Genomic DNA, 17,936 nt, shown 5'->3' with positions numbered 1-17,936 from the left:
AAGCAAAGCTGCGAGGACGGGGCGTCAGTCGTGCTTGGGTAGCTCAGTTGGTAGAGCACTTTCCCGCGAAAGGCAAAGGTCCCGAGTTCGAGTCTCGGTCCGTCACACAGTTTTAATCTGCCAGGAAGTTTCATATCAGCGCACACTCCGCTGCACAGTGAAAATCTCATTCTAGAAACATCCCCAGGGCTGTGGCTAAGCCATGCCTCCGCAATATCCTTTTTTTCAGGAGTGCTAGTTCTGCTTGTAAAAACTAGTAGAAGCCGACCTCGGGGACGATCAGTTTGGATTCCGTAGAAATACTGGAACACGTGAAGCAATACTGACCTTACGACTTATCTTAGAAGAAAGATTAAGGAAAGGCAAGCCTACGTTTCTAGCATTTGTAGACTTAGAGAAAGCTTTTGGCAATGTTGACTGGAATACTCTCTTTCAATTTCTAAAGGTGTCAGGGATAAAATACAGGGAGAGAAAGGCAATTTACAACTTGTACAGAAACCAGATAGCATAAGAGTCGAGGGTCATGAAAGGGAAGCAGTGGTTGGGAAGGGAGTGAGACAGGGTTGTAGCCTCTCCCCGATGTTATCAATCTGTATATTGAGCAACCAGTAAAGGAAACAAAAGAAAAATTCGAAGTAGGTATTGAAATCCATGGAGAAGAAATTAAAACTTTGAGGTTCGCCGATGACATTGTAATTCTGTCAGAGACAGCAAAGGACTTGGAAGAGCAGTTGAATGGAATGGACAGTGTCTTGAAAGGAGGATATCAGATGAACATCAACAAAAGCAAAACGAGGATAACGGAATGTAGTCGAATTAAGTCGGGTGATGCTGAGGGAATTAGATTAGGAAATGAGACACTTAAGGTAGTAAAGAAGTTTTGCTATTTGAGGAGCAAAAGAACTGTTGATGGTCGAAGTAGAGAGGATATAAAATGTAGACTGCCAATGGCAAGGAAAGCGTTTCTGAAGAAGCGAAATTTGTTAACATCGAGTATAGATTTAAGTGTCAGGAAGTCGTTTCTGAAAGTATTTGTATGGAGTGAAGCCATGTATGGAAGTGAAACATGGACAATAAATAGTTTGGACAAGAAGAGAATAGAAGCTTTCGAAATGTGGTGCTACAGAAGAATGCTGAAGATTAGATGGGTAGATCACATAACTAATGATGAAGTGTTGAATAGGATTGGGGAGAAGAGGAGTTTGTGGCACAATTTAACTAGAAAAAGGGATCGATTGGTAGGACATGTTCTGAGGCATCAAGGAATAACCAATTTAGTATTGGAGGGCAGCGTGGTGGGTAAAAGTCGTAGAGGGAGACCAAGAGATGAATACACTAAGCAGACTCAGAAGGATGTAGGCTGCAGTAGGTACTGGGAGATGAAGCAGCTTGCACAGGATAGAGTAGCATTCAGAGCTGCATCAAACCAGTCTCAGGACTGAAGACCACAACACAAAAAGTTCTGCTTGGTTCGCAGGAGAGCTTCTGTAAAGTTTGGAAGGTAAGAGACGAGATACTGGCAGTGTGAGGATGGGGCGTGAGTCGTGCTTGGATAGCTCAGATGGTAGAGCACTTACCCGCGAAAGGCAAAGGTCCCGAGTTCGAGAATCGGTGCGGCACACAGTTATAATCTGCCAGGAAGTTTCATAACTGCGCATGCTACTCAAACGCACAGGTTGCATTATCGTACCTGACTACCAGCGGCACCTGTCCAACGTCCGCACTACGTTGCAAGTATCAGTCGTGGTTATAACAGTACTCTGTGTAGTGTTGAGTACATTATGTTGGAGCTGAACGTATTAGAACGCGATCTTATTGTTGGTATTCGTATGGTGGCTGCTTCCTCAACCAATCTAGCACAAGCGTTTGGTGTTTGAGGAGGCACCGTATTGAACATTTATAGGGCATATAGGGATAGCGGAAAAGCATCATTCGCTAAATCACAACACCGACGAAAGTATGTTTTAAGTGATCTTGACAGACGGCCATTGAAGAGAACTGTGAATAAAAATAAGGGGACAACAGCAGCAAAAGCCACTGCAGAACTGAATATCACATTCACGAACTCTGTCAACAACAACAAAACACGAAGGAAGCTGCAGAAGCAGGGACCTGCAGAACGAGCTGAAATTTCGAACCACTCATCAGTGATGCAAATGTCTGTAATAGGAAAACGAGGTGCCGAAGCCCTAAAACCTGGGCTATGGACCAATAGAAGTAAGTCATTTAGTCGGCTGAGTCTAGCTTTACACTGATTCCAGCTTATGGCTGAGTTTTCGTCCCAAGAGTTATACATGGCGGAGGATTAGATGGTCATATGGGCATTCATGTCGTGGTATTCCATGGGCCCAATTTTTATCTTGCGAGGTCGGATTAGTGCCAAGGATTATCTCACCATTTTGGCTGATCAGGTCTATCCCATGGTATAGGGTGACAATAATTGAACTACATGAAATAAAATCGTCGCAGCTTCTGAACGGTTTGCGTTAGCACTCTCAAATTGTGCAGTTGGCCACGGGGCATGATCGGTATTAGTATGTGCTGTATGGTTTGGTTTATCAACGTAGCCCACTGTCAGCTGGATGGGTTCGTCAATAAGCAAAATTGGCCCATCTGGGGGACTGAGAATCCGCATTTCGCGATCGAGAAGTCTGTTCACCCCTCAACTGGTGACTACGTGCTGTGCAGTGTCCAGTCCTTGATGGTACGGTGACTACCGAACGTTGCGTGAAGGTGATGGAACGTAATTTCAGCCCCGTTATCAAAAGTGACCCTGATTTCGACAAGATGTGTTTCATGTAAGACGGAGCTCGACCACATCGAAGCGGGAGAGTGTTTGATGTCCTGGAGGAGCACTTCGGAGACCGCATTTTGGCAGTGGAATACTCAGAGGCCACTTGTATGCTTGTCGATTGGCCGCCATATTCTCCGGATCTGAATACACACATGCAACTCCTTTTTGTGGGGCTATACTGAAGACAAGGTGTACGGCAATAACTCCAAAACCATCGCTAAGCTTAAACGGTCATTCAGGAGATCATCGACAGCATCGATGTTCCGGCACTTCAGCATTTCATGCAGAATTTCGCTATTTCTCTGCGCCACATCAACGCCAATGATGGCACGCATATCGAACATGTTGTTGTTGTTGTGGTCTTCAGTCCTGAGACTGGTTTGATGCAGCTCTACATGCTACTCTATCTTGTGCAAGCTGCTTCATCTCCCAGTACCTACTGCAACCTACATCCTTCTGAGTCTGCTTAGTGTAGTCATCTCTTGGTCTCCCTCTACGATTTTTACCCTACACGCTGCCCTCCAATACTAAATTGGTGATCCCTAGATGCCTCAGAACATGTCCTACCAACCGATCCCTTCTTCTGGTGCCACACATGTCTCTTCTCCCCAATCCTATTCAATACTTCCTCATTAGTTATGTGATCTACCCATCTAATCTTCAGCATTCTTCTGTAGCACCACATTTCGAAAGCTTCTATTCTCTTCTTGTCCAAACTATTTATCGTCCATGTTTCACTTCCATACATGGCTACACTCCATACAAATACTTTCAGAAATGACTTCGTGACACTTAAATCTATAATCGATGTTAACAAATTTCGCTTCTTCAGAAACGTTTTCCTTGCCATTGGCAGTCTATATTTGATATCCTCTATACTTCGACCATCATCAGTTATTTTGCTCCCCAAACAGCAAAACTCCTTTACTACTTTAAGCGTCTCATTTCCTAATCTAATTCCCTCAGCATCCCCCGACTTAATTCGACTACATTCCATTATCCTCGTTTTGCTTTTGTTGATGTTCATCTGATATCCTCCTTTCAAGACACTATCCATTCCGTTCAAATGCTCTTCCAAGTCCTTTGCTGTCTCTGACAGAATTACGATGTCATCGGCGAACCTCAACATTTTTATTTCTTCTCCATGGATTTTAATACCTACTCCGAATTTTTCTCTTGTTTCCTTTATTGCTTGCTCAATATACAGATTGAATAACATCGGGGAGAGGCTACAACCCTGTCTCACTCCCTTCCCAAACACTGCTTCCCTTCCATGTCCCTCGACTCTTATAACTGCCATCTGGTTTCTGTACAAATTGTAAATAGCCTTTCGCTCCCTGTATTTTACCCCTGCCACCTTCAGAATTTGAAAGAGAGTATTCCAGTTAACACTTTCAAAAGCTTTCTCTAAGTCTACAAATGCTAGAAACGTAGGTTTGCCCTTCCTTAATCTAGCCTCTAAGGTAAGTCGTAGGGACAGTATTGCCTCACGTGTTCCAACATTTCTACGGAATCCAAACTGATCATCCCCGAGGTCGGCTTCTACTAGTTTTTCCATTCGTCTGTAAAGAATTCGTGTTAGTATTTTGCAGCTGTGGCTTATTAAACTGATAGGTCGGTAATTTTCACATCTGTCAACACCTGCTTTCTTTGGGATTGGAATTATTATATTCTTCTTGAAGTCTGAGGGTATTTTGCCTGTCTCATACATCTTCCTCACCAGATGGTAGAGTTTTGTCAGGACTGGCTCTCCCAAGGCCGTCAGTAGTTCCAATGGAATGTTGTCTACTCCGGGGGCCTTGTTTCGACTCAGGTCTTTCAGTGCTATGTCAAACTCTTCACGCAGTATCGTCTTTCCCATTTCATCTTTATCTACATCGTCTTCCATTTCCATAATATTGACCTGAAGTACATCGCCCTTGTATAGACCCTCTATATACTCCTACCACCTTTCTGCTTTCATCTGTCAGTATCTCCAGGCTTCTTCCATGTATACAGCGTTCTTTATGATTCTTGAACCAAGTGTCAGCTATGATTAAGTTGTGCTCTGTGCAAAATTCTACCAGGCGGGTTCCTCTTTCATTTCTTTGCCCCAGTCCATATTCACCTACTACGTTTCCTTCTCTCCCTTTTCCTACTACCGAATTCCAGTCACCCATGACTATTAAATTTTCGTCACCTTTCACTATCTGAATAATTTCTTTTATTTCATCATACATTTCTTCAATTTCTTCGTCATCTGCAGAGCTAGTTGGCATATAAACTTGTACTACTGTAGTAGGTGTGGGCTTCGTTTCTATCTTGGCCACAATAATGCGTTCACTATGCTGTCTGTAGTAGCTTACCCTTATTCCTATTTTCCTATTCATTATTAAACCTACTCCTGTATTACCCCTATTTGATTTTGTGTTTATAACCCTGTAGTCACCTGACCAAAAGTCTTGTTCCTCCTGCCACCGAACTTCACTAATTCCCACCATATCTAACTTTAACCTATCCATTTGCCTTTATAAATTTTCTAACCTACCTGCCCGATTAAGGGATCTGACATTCCACGCTCCGATTCGTAGGACGCCAGTTTTCTTTCTCCTGATAACGACATCCTCCTGAGTAGTCCCCGCCCGGAGATCCGAATGGCGGACTATTTTACCTCCGGAATATTTTACCCAAGACGACGCCACCATCATTTGATCATACAGTAATCATGCATGCCCTCGGGAAAAATTACGGCCGTAGTTTCCCCTTGCTTTCAGCCGTTCGCAGTACCAGCACAGCAAGGCCGTTTTGGTTATTGTTACAAGGCCAGATCAGTCAATCAACCAGACTGTTGCCCCTGCAACTACTGACAAGGCTGCTGCCCCTCTTCAGGAACCACACGTTTGTCTGGCCTCTCAACAGATACCTCTCCGTTGTGGTTGCACCTACGGTACGGCTATCTGTATCGCTGAGGCACGCAAGCCTCCCCACCAACAGCAAGGTCCATGGTTCAATATCGAACATGTTATAACATAAACCGAATTTCCGTCGTATCATTGAATGGGAGAGCTCACGACAAACTGGCAAAAGGGCTCCTGTTGTTCAGTTGTGAGCACTTTAAAATGCTTAAGGCCGAAACCAATCATTTAAAATTTGCTGTACATAGAGTCGTGCGAAGTCAGCCCTGGGACTTTACGGAAAAGCTGCAATCCCAACAAGGACAAATTGTCGGTTGTCGGTAAGAGCTACTGTATCTAGTGTCGTGGCAGCAGTTCGCGTTTATGGGAGAATAGCTAATTTCACTGAATGACGGAGCTCACGACACACTTAAAACTGGCAAAAAGGCTTCTTTTGTTCAGTTGTCAATACTTTACAATGCCTAAGGCCGAAACCGTCATGTAAAATGTTTGGTTCAGCTGGACGTGATTGCAGTAAAACTAGTACCTGCAGTTACGGATATCATGCATAGGATGAAAAATGTCGGACAAGGTAACAAAACAGTAAGTCTTCCGTGGTTTCCACAAAAGCTATCTTCTGGCCACTCTTAGTAGGCAGAACTGTTTCGTTGCGTATATCTACATCTACATCTACATCTACATCTACATCTACATCTACATCCATACTCCGCAAGACACCTGACGGTGTGTGGCGGAGGGTACCTTGAGTACCTCTATCGGTTCTCCCTTCTATTCCGGTCTCGTATTATTCTTGGAAAGAACGATTGTTGGTATGCCTCTGTGTGGGGTCTAATCTCTGTGGTTTTATCCTCATGGTCTCTTCGCGAGATATACGTAGGAGGTAGTAATATATTGCTTGACTCCTAGGTGAAGGTATGTTCTCGAAACTTCAACAAAAGCCCATACCGAGCTACTGAGCGTCTCTCCTGCAGAGTCTTCCACTGGAGTTTATCTATCATCTCCGTAACGCTTTCGCGATTACTAAATGATCCTGTAACGAAGTGCGCTGCTCTCCGTTGGATCTTTTCTATCTCTTCTATCAACCCTATCTGATACGGATCCCACACTACTGAGCAGTATTCAAGCACTGGGCGAACAAGTGTACTGTAACCTACTTGCTTTGTTTTCGGATTCCATCCCCTCAGGATTCTTCCAATGAATCTCAGTCTGGGCTCTGCTTTACCGACGATCAACTTTATATGATCATTCCATTTTAAATCACTCCTAATGCGTACTCGCAGATAATTTATGGAATTAACTGCTTCCAGTTGCTGACCTGCTATACTGTAGCTAAATGATAAGGGATCTATCTTTCTATGTATTCGCAGCACATTACACTTGTCTACATTGATATTCAATTGCCATTTGAGGAACCATGTGTCAATTCGCTGCAGATCCTCCTGCATTTCAGTACAATTTTCCATTGTTACATCTGCAAAAAGTCTCAGTGAACTTCCGATGTCATCCACAAGGTCATTTATGCATATTGTGAATAGCAACGTTTCTACGACACTCCCCTGCGGCACACCTGAAATCACTCTTTCTTCGGAAGACTTCTCTCCATTGAGAATGGCATGCCGCGTTCTGTTATCTATGAACTCTTCAATCCAATCACACAATTGGTCTGATAGTCCACATGCTCTTACCTTGTTCATTAAACGACTGTGGGGAACAGTATCAAACGCCTTGCGGAAGTGAAGAAACGCGGCATCTACCTGTGAACCCGTGTCTATGGCCCTCTGAGTCTCGTGAACGAATAGCGCGAGCTGGGTTTCACACGACCGTCTTTTTCGAAACCCATGCTGATTCCTACAGAGTAGATTTCTAGTCTCCAGAAAAGTCATTATACTCTAACATCTTACGTGTTCCAAAATTCTACAACTGATCGACGTTAGAGATATAGGTCTATAGTTCTGCACATCTTTTCGACGTCCCTTCTTGAAAACGGGGTGACCTGTGCCGTTTTCCAATCCTTTGGAACGCTACGCTCTTCTAGAGACCTACGGTACACCGCTGCAAGAAGGGGGGCAAGTTCCTTCGCGTACTCTGTGTAAAATCGAACTGGTATCCCATCAGGTCCAAAGGCCTTTCCTCTTTCGAGCGATTTTAATTGTTTCTCTATCCCCCTGTCGTCTATTTCGATATCTACCATTTTGTCATCTATGCGACAATCTAGAGAAGGAACTACAGTGCGGTCTTCCTCTGTGAAACAAAGTTATATGATCTCCCACTGATGATCACTCCTTGCCCATAAAATCCAATATCTCAGAGGATTTAATCTGTTTTGGATGTCACAATTGGCTGTATCCCGCATTGGTCGTAAGAGCAGTATAACTTTGCTCAACAGCTGTAGTTGTACATTCATAGGGCGATGGCCTTACTGTGAGCGCAAACAAAGTAGTCCCTCCACTACGTGCAGCCTCAGAGGGGTCGTGCTGAGAGCGGCGTGTCGTGCCCGGCAGGTCGGCTGCAGTGCTGGATCGACTTCCCGCAGGCGTGGCAGTGGCAGCTGTACATGACGCTGGTGGCGCTCACGCTGTTCGCGCTGCCCGCCGTCATCATCTCGGCCTGCTACACCGTCATCGTGTCCACCATCTGGAGCAAGGGCCGGCACATGGCGCCGCCGCCGCCCTACACCGACGCCAGGACCGGTAAGCGCTCCACTTTTCTGGCTCGTCCTCATCCCAGCACTCGGGAAACAACCTGTACGTCCGGAGTTTTTTCTTTGCGATTGTGGCACTACTATTTTGAATTAGCACAAGGCATACACTGAGACAGACAAAGTTATGAGAAAACAATACGCCCATATGCAATGGCAGTAGTATCGCGTACACAAGGTATAAAAGTGCAGTACATTGGTGAAGCAGGTGTTTGTACTAAGGCGATTCATTTGATAAAGAGTCGAACGTGATTATGACCCCGCGATGGGAAGTAGCAGACCCTGATCGTGGAACTGTAGTTGGAGCTAGAAACATAGGACATTCCATTTCGGAAATCGTTAGGGAAGTCAATATTCCGAGATTCACAGTATCAAGTATGTGCTGAGAATACCAAATTTCAGGCCTTACCTTTCACCATGGACTACGCAGCGGCCGAGGAACGTCACATCAAGACCGTGAGAAGCGGCGTTTGCGTAGAGTTATCAGTGCTAACCGAAAAGCGAAACTGTGTGAAACAGTCGCAGAAATCAAGGTGAAACATACGACGAACGTATCCATCAATACAGTGCAGCGAAATTTCGGGGTTGATGGGCTGTGGCAGCAGACGACCAAAGCGTGTGACTTTTCTAACAGCACGACGTCGCCTGCAGCGCCTCTCTTGGGCTCGTCACTATATCGGCTGGACCCTGGGCGACAGGTACTCGTCGGCTTTCTCGGATGAGTCCCGATCTCCGTTGGTAAGAGCTGATGGCGGTGTTCGAGTGTGGTGCAGTCCCCACGAAGCCTTCGACCCAAGTTGTGAACAAGGCACTGTGCAAGTTGGTGGTGGTTCCATAACAGTGTGGGTAGTGTTTACATGGAAGGGACTGGGTCCTCTGATCCAACTGTAATTGACTGGAAATGTTTATGTTCGACTACTTGGAGACCATTTGGAGCCATTCATATACTTCATGTTCCCAATCAAGGACGTCATGTTACCCGGGCCACAACTGTTCTCGAATGGACAGTTCGAGCGAACGACTTGGCCACCCAGATCGCCCGACATGAGTCCCATCGTAATTTTATGGGAAATAATCGAAAGGTCAGTTCATGTGCAAAATCCTGCACGGTAACACTTTCGCAGTTATGGACGGATATAGAGGCAGCATGACTCAATATTTCTGCAGAGGACTTCCAAAGAGTTGTTGAGTTTGTGACACGTCATGTTGCTGCACCAAGCCGGGAAAAAGGAGGTCCGACACGATGTTAGGAGATATCTCATGACTTTTGTCACCTTAGTGTAAATGAAATCTCGATGGCTAGACCTCATTTACCCAGATGCGCGATCCGAGATTCTGGAATGAAGTTGGGAGTTTCGCGATTTGTGTACCTATTCAACCTTCGCCGGCTTTTTATTTCAGAATACCACTGAGAAGTGTTCGTGTGAGTATTTGAAATCTTCAGTTTCCATTTTCTGTTTGTTTTTTAAGTTCTTCCCAGTCACTGTAGCTTCACCTACAGCTGTTTGACTTACGTGGCGTATGCGGAAGAAGGTATACAGCATCAGAAGTCCGCGACATTCCCGTAAATTACGATGTTTTGCCACCTCTGAATTGACACTCTTCTAGCCCCAAATATGTTGATAAGAGTAATATCTGGCGAATCTGGGAACTAGCATATCGACCAAAATACCAGTCATAATTGCAACTTTAGTTACTAGCTCTAACGTGAATATCTGTATAATTACGATGTTGAAGTGTCTGCAGTCAATAATTACGATATTGCAGTGCATGGATGTCATTCCAGTCTACAGCTGATAGTAGTCCTTATTCGCAATTGCGAATTCATTTGATCTGTATAATTGTTACTGCGTTGCTCCACTAACGCAGCAGAATGCAATGAAGACAGAGGTGGGTCGCAACACAGTTACTCAAAGCATTTATATCGATATAATGCTCACCTCTAGTTGCCACTCAACGAGAGACGAATGATGACCTGAAATAAAACTTCGGGCAATTATTTTACTTTTCATAATCCGTGTCAGCACTATGTGCATCACTTAAGAACTACTTAAAATCAGATTACTGAATTTGACCATGGTTTTCTAGTCACCTTTTGACCTTTCTGAAATAGAGAGCTGTTAGTATAGCCATTAGTGACTGGCCAGAATTGTTACCTATCATCTACATTTCTTCAGTGTTTGCAAGGAAAAGAGTGATGTGCCAGTTAGTTCTAAGTACGGCTTTTTTCCGCTTTTGCTGAGTCGCTCCAGCCCCTCAGCGACAGTGATTTTTTGTGCTCATGTAAGGGACTCCTTAAAATTAATTGATATTCTGCATATCTAATTGTGCAATTGGAATAGTGGCTCACTATTCGTGCACATCTCGTCATCGGTGTGGTCCTTGATCAGTCATGGGACGTGCATGTTGCGTTTGAGAAGCTTGACCAACGGTAACGTATCTACCTAAGGGTTACTTCACAGTTCTTTAGAGGGCAGAATTCACCGTTACACATGCTACACGTTCTTCCATTGGTGTATATTGATGGACGACGTCTTCGGGTCAACGTACTGTCTGCTGTGGATCAGCACATGTGATGATGAACTACTTATATAGTTCACAGCATTGTGCTCTGCAGGTAATTTTGCCACAGATTAGCACCTATTACGCATTTCCGAGTGGCTTTCTGGATGAACCATGGATCCTATTATACTGCCGTGTACTAGTTACTTCCTAAGATACTAATGATGGCAACAGGAGAATACTAGATAGCCATGGCCATAACCATTTTAATAGTCACTAACTTCTGGGTTATCACATATTCCCCTCTGTTGAATTTGGTTTAATAAGTGAATGTCTCTTTTTGATGGTCAGCTACACTGAAGCGACAAAGAAACTGGTATAGACATGCATATTGAAATACGCAGATATGTAAACAGACAGAATACGGCGCTGCGGGCAGCAATGTCTATGTAAGACAAGAAATGTCTCGCGTAGTTTTTTGATCGGTTACTGCTGCTACAGTGGCAGGTTATCAAGATTTAAGTGATTTTCAACGTGGCGTTATAGTCGGCTACGAGCGATGGGAAACAGTATCTCCGACAATTTCACGAGTGTACCGTGAATTTCAGGAATCCGGCAAAACATCAAATCTCTGACATCGCTGTGACCTGAAAAAGATCCTGCAAGAACGGTGCCGACGACGACTGAAGGGAGTCGTTTAACGTAACGGAAGTGCAACCCTTCCGCAAATTGCTGCAGATATCAGTGCTGGGTCATCAACAAATGTTAGCGTACGAACCATTCAATGAAACATTATCTATATAGGCTTTCGTAGCTGAAGGCCGACTCGTGTACTCTTGATGACTCCACGACAAGAAGCTGTCCGCTGGCAGCGTCATCACCCGCATTGGACTCTTGATGACTCACATTATGTTGCCTGGTCGGAGGAGTCTCGTTTCAAACTGTGTCGAGCGGATGGACGTGTACGGCTATGGAGACAACCTCATGAACCCATGGACAGTGCATGGCATGGCAGCAGGGGACTGTTCAAGATGGTGCAGGCTATGCAATGTTGTTGCGAGGGGGGGGGGGGGGGTGCAGTTGGAGTGATATGGAACCCCTGATATGTCTAGCTAAGACTTTGGCAGGTGCCTGATCACCTGCATCCATTCATGTCCACTGTGCATTCAGACAGACTTCGGCAATTCCAGCAGGACAATGCGACACCCCACACGTCCAAAATTGCTACAGAGTGGCTCCAGGAACACTCTTCTGTGTTTAAACACTTCCGCTGGTCACCAAACTCCCTAGACATGAACATTATTGAGCATATCTGGGATGCCTTGCGACGTGCTGTTCAGAAGAGATCTCCACTCCCTTGTACTCTTACGGATTTATGGACAGCCGTGCAGTATTCATTGTGTCAATTCCCTGCACCACTACTTCAGACATCAGTCGAGTCCATGACACGTCGTGTTGTGGCACTCGTGCGTGCTCGCGGGGGCCCTACACGCTATTAGGCAAGTGTATCAGTTTCTTTGGCTCTTCGGTGTATTTGTAATAGTCACTTATTATGGTATGGTTATAATAATTTACGGATGATGTGACTTTACAGTTTTAAGTTCTGTCAATGAAAACCATGCGCCTAATACCCCCTTAATTCTCTACTATTGTCGTGATGGGAACATAATGCTAATGATGTCCTGAATAAAAATTGTACTTTACCTATCAATTTTGTCTAACTTTCGGTATTTTGACCATGAATGTGTTACTTGAGCCGTAAAAAATATCATTCGTGCGGCTTTTCGAGTTCAGTCAAGAACAGCTTTGAAACACAATCAATAGTGCTTCTAACTACGCTCGTTTATGGTATATTGTGTGGCATGAATGCTACGCACCAAGAACACGAAATATATAACGCTAACATATTGAGGAAACATATCCCAAAAACTAGCAACATGTTGTCCTGAATGGATCAGCATAGCGTTTGCAACCCAAGAACCCATTAAAATGAAACTTCGACTTAAGAGTGACGACTAAGCACGAAACTTCAAGACTAATATATGAAGTAAAACGTGCAGAGTGTGACTAGGTTTACATAGAAGGGACAAGGCGAAATTTACAAACTCGATTCAAGAAACACGTAAGCATAAAAAATAAAACTGCTGTTAGTAGACACATAAAATGAGCGAAACATGAATTATCAAATGTAGAACAGCACATGGAATTAACACATAGTCCAGTAACATTATTGTGATAACCGCCTCTGGTTGACATCAACGTGCGGTAACCAATCACAGACGCAGTCCTTGTCGTAATGCAGAAACGGAGCGATTTATCTGACGTCCTATAATGCATGATCACCGTCTTCCAGACCAAGAGAGGAAGCGTTTCCGAAGGCGCTCAGTTTTTAAACTGTTCACGTGCCATCGTACTTAAAGTATATCGTATATTGCAAACTGATGCCAACCAAAACAGCACCTAGCCAGCTGTTGTGCATAATGCGTCATAGATGACAGGTGTGAACGACAGCTGCCGAGATATGTGCGGGCGAATAGAACTGTGAGTGTTGAGCAGCTGACCGCCCAGGGGAACAATGGGACTACCAATAGTGAGCGTTGCTGCGTTTGTGCCGTTGCAACAGGCTCTTAGTTCACGCATCTGCGTTGACTGCGCTCATCGGCGACAAAATGTGGAATTTGCATGCCAATATCGCACCCCTGGGTAAACTCATCTGTCTGGAAGGTACAATGGGTCAACGCAAGTACGCTCTGTACTTGGAAACCATGTACACCTCGGCATGATGGCATCTACCTGCAGAACCATACAAGGGGTCACAGAGCCGGTATTGTACGTGCGTGATTCGAAAGGCAGCGGGATAATTTTACCGTACTCCCCTGGCCAATAAACTCCCGGAATTATACCCAACCGATAATTTGTGGGACCACCAATATCGGGGATTTCGCGCCATGGATCCTCAACCAAGACACCTAGCGCAGCTGACCACTGCACTGGAGTCTACATGGCTCTACATCCTTGTCAGCACGTTCCAGAACCTAGCTGACTCTCTTGCAGCATGTCTCGCAACGGTCCTCGCTGCGATTGTTATTCAAGCTTGTGAATTAATGTGACTGGAAAGTGAATATAGAGACAGAAAAAGTCGTTTCTTCAAGCCGGCCGTTGTGGCCGAGCGCTTCTAGGCGCTTCAGTCTGAAACCGCGCGACCGTTACGGTCGCAGGTTTGAATCCTGCCTCAGGCATGAATGTGTGTGATGTCCTTAGGTTAGTTAGGTTTAAGTAGTTCTAAGTTCTAGGGGGCTGATAACCTCAAAGTTAAGTCCCATAGTGCTCAAGGCCATTTGAACCATTTGATTTTCGTTTCTTCAATATAGGGGTGGAAGTTGAAAATTTCGCCCGTTATTGGAATGATGGTCTGCTGAATGAAAGAATCAGTTTTCTGAACCATGACATTTTAAATACTGTATATCGATTTACACACGCTGTGACAGTCAAAGCATTATCACGTGTGCACCGGCCGATGGGATCAGCCTAGTGTCAACGCGGCCAGCCCACCAGAGGAGTCCACGCTGTGCTTAGTGTGTTCCTGAGCCACGGAAAACAGCACCCTCTGGTGGAGCACTCGCAGGAAAGAAGTATACTAATGTGCAAGAACGAAGAAAATCTGCGAGATTTTCTTCTACAGTACAACCCCTCTAATCTGACCTTGGATGGTCCGTCACTCAGGTTAGTTCGACCAGGCTGAGGCTCGCGAGCCTGTGCCGGCTTGTCACTGACTGGACGCCTGTCGGGCCATAGTTGTGGTGTCTGTCGCTGAGCACATTGTTACACTGTACGTTATTGTGCAGTTTTATCCTTTGTTGGGATTAAAAAAAGTCGTTGCTTGCTTTATTCCGTGTTCTCTACACTACTTATTACTGTAGATTCATTGTGTGTACAGTTGTCTGTTTTTCAACATGTCTGGATAAAACGTAAACACGTAACTCTTTCACTAAATGAAAAATTAGCAGTGCCACTAAGACTGGACGAAGGAAAATCGCACCAAAACATTGCAAAGGAACTGAATGTAAGTGTTACGACAATTAAGGATTGGAGGAAGAATCGGAAAGACACTGAATGCTATACAGTTACGATTGATGGTGAAAGCACTCTGAAGGATTACAAAACACATCGTTTATACGTTATTAAGAACAGGACAGTACTGTAATTTGTTTTCGTTTTTACTGTAAAATCAATGCATACCGTATAATAATCTGTTATTTTATACATACAGTAGTTTATTTCTTCGCAAAAAGTTTCTTTTTGTATACAGTGCTACAAACGTTCTTTAGTTTACAGTGTATGTCGTTTTTCCTTTTAAAACCAATACATATTATAGTGTGTGTAGACGCTTATAGTTAATATGGTTTTTAACACCGTGTAAAAAAACATCCTTTTATATTACTGCAGACGTCTTTTAGTTTTTAAATAGTTTTTAAATCGATTAATTTTTTGTACTAAATGTTTTTTTTATTTTTGCAATAAATATTATATATTCCTGAAAGTGACACATTAGAGGGGTTTTACTGTATTCTAATTTTACTTTTATACATTGACCGCAATTTCATTTTTCTAACCGTTTTGTTTTAACACAGCGAATCTGTCATCTTGATCTGTCACATACAGAAGACGACAGTTCCTAGTATACTTGGCCACACTCTTTAATAATCCGTGCCTGCGGGGTAGTGTACTTGCATTACTGACTCACGGAAGCCGAGCACTGCGCCTAAGGTTAGCTCTGTAACTACAATATGTGTTATTATTATTTCTACTATTATTACTATTACTACTATTATTATTAGGTGAGATTAGACCCTCTTCGACTGTGCAAAGCTATTATGTTTCAATCTTCGGAATTTCCAAGCAACTCCTATTTTTCTCTCCGTGGATTCTCTTTCTTTCTCCGGTCCACTTTGTTCCTTTCCTGATGGTGGTATCATTCTCTGGCAGTACTACTTCCCATTTGCTACTTTATAATCGATCTTTCCATTTAGTAAGCTGTTAACACTATTTGATGTGGAAATAAAAGTCGCAAGAGGGAAAGAGAGGCAAAAATGCTGAGATGAATTACGAAAATCGGCGATGCCTGTATCCAACGACTAAAAGAAAGATGCCTTACCACGGAAAGATGGTTAATCAATTTTGTGCGTCAGAATTATATTCGCAATAAGAATACGGTTTTAATTGGCATCGGGCTTCGTTCTCATGTGATTACATGAGGTTCGTTTTCTGGAAAGTGCTGTGAGCACTTAAGGCTGCGACAATGGCGGCCGATCCATTGCATCGTCGTGTTAATACGACCAACAATGAATATTTGCTGAAAACATTAAAAATATTAAATGAGAACAAGAAGTAAATTAAATAATACAAATGAATAAAGTAAATATAAAATTGTATCCCAACTCATCTTATCTAACATCGTAAGACATAACCTTTTATCACATCCGTTCGCTGAGACGACCAGGTCAGAGAAAAAGGTTGGCCCTTAGACACTATCATTTTTCATAAAACAAAGTCATATCGTAAATTAGTCACACAACATCTCTGGGAGTGGAGAAATGTGATACTGACCGAGAGAGTACATGTATTTTTGACTGTATAGGTTTCTCTTGAAAATGTCTGATGAAGTTGTTGAGCTTTTTCTAAATAATTTTTGTGCTGCTGGGACCAGGGTATGGTTTTGAATTGTTCTTTGTACGTCGTAATTTTTTGAGTGAGTCTTATTGAGGATCTTTCAATATGCCCATAAAATTTTGCAATCTTCTTTTTCTGATGTCTGCCGCGAGTTTAGATAGTTTTTCGGATTTCTTAGCGATTGGATTCTGTATTCACCTTCTCTTCTTTTCGAACCGAATATATTTTTTAGAATATTGCGTTCGTCTCTTAGGATACCTTCCACATGACTTTCTTATGTGCAGAGCAAGCACTTCACTATCGTACAAGAATTTGCATGTCTTTCTATTATTTTAAGAGGTCTGAGGATATTCTATAATGAACGAAATCGATAGTCATAATTAACAAAACGGGACAACGAACTAAAATAAAAATTATTAGGAATACAATTGTCACAGATATATATTTCCACTTGATATCGTGGCAAGTTTCCATAAACAACCATAATGTTCTCGTTACTAAAGCCGGGGTGCAAAGAGCTTCATTTCAGGGTGACTGTATACGAACGATTATTCAGAGATGGGCAATGGCACTAAATGACGTAAAAAGATTTGGCTCGCATCAGCAGGCAGTGGAGATAGAAGGTTGCATGAAATACACTCCTGGAAATTGAAAAAAGAACACATTGACACCGGTGTGTCAGACCCACCATACTTGCTCCGGACACTGCGAGAGGGTTGTACAAGCAATGATCACATGCACGGCACAGCGGACACACCAGGAACCACGGTGTTGGCCGTCGAATGGCGCTAGCTGCGCAGCATTTGTGCACCGCCGCCGTCAGTGTCAGCCAGTTTGACGTGGCATACGGAGCTCCATCGCAGTCTTTAACACTGGTAGCATGCCGCGAGAGCGTGGACGTGAACCGTATGTGCAGTTGACGGACTTTGAGCGAGGGCGTATAGTGGGCATGCGGGAGGCCGGGTGGACGTACCGCCGAATTGCTCAACACGTGGGGCGTGAGGTCTCCACAGTACATCGATGTTGTCGCCAGTGGTCGGCGGAAGGTGCACGTGCCCGTCGACCTGGGACCGGACCGCAGCGAGCAACGGATGCACGCCAAGACCGTAGGATCCTACGCAGTGCCGTAGGGGACCGCACCGCCACTTCCCAGCAAATTAGGGACACTGTTGCTCCTGGGGTATCGGCGAGGACCATTCGCAACCGTCTCCATGAAGCTGGGATACGGTCCCGCACACCGTTAGGCCGTCTTCCGCTCACGCCCCAACATCGTGCAGCCCGTCTCCAGTGGTGTCGCGACAGGCGTGAATGGAGGGACGAATGGAGACGTGTCGTCTTCAGCGATGAGAGTCGCTTCTGCCTTGGTGCCAATGATGGT

The 17,936-nt window shown here is 44.1% G+C and overlaps 1 protein-coding gene across 1 annotated transcript in view; it reads left to right on the top strand.

The window, feature by feature from the left end:
- Window positions 1-17,936, top strand: part of LOC126336239 (cardioacceleratory peptide receptor-like) — a 956,109-nt gene that overhangs the window by 906,472 nt on the left and 31,701 nt on the right. Inside the window, exon 6 of the mRNA XM_049999729.1 lies at window positions 8,190-8,378. Coding sequence (XP_049855686.1) covers window positions 8,190-8,378 — 189 coding nt within the window. The remainder of the gene's footprint in view (window positions 1-8,189; window positions 8,379-17,936) is intronic.

Source organism: Schistocerca gregaria, chromosome 2, assembly GCF_023897955.1.
Source record: "Schistocerca gregaria isolate iqSchGreg1 chromosome 2, iqSchGreg1.2, whole genome shotgun sequence".
Classification (NCBI taxonomy): domain Eukaryota; kingdom Metazoa; phylum Arthropoda; class Insecta; order Orthoptera; family Acrididae; genus Schistocerca; species Schistocerca gregaria.
The sequence above is the reverse complement of the archived record's forward strand: the minus strand, read 5'-3'. Positions and strand labels throughout refer to the sequence as shown.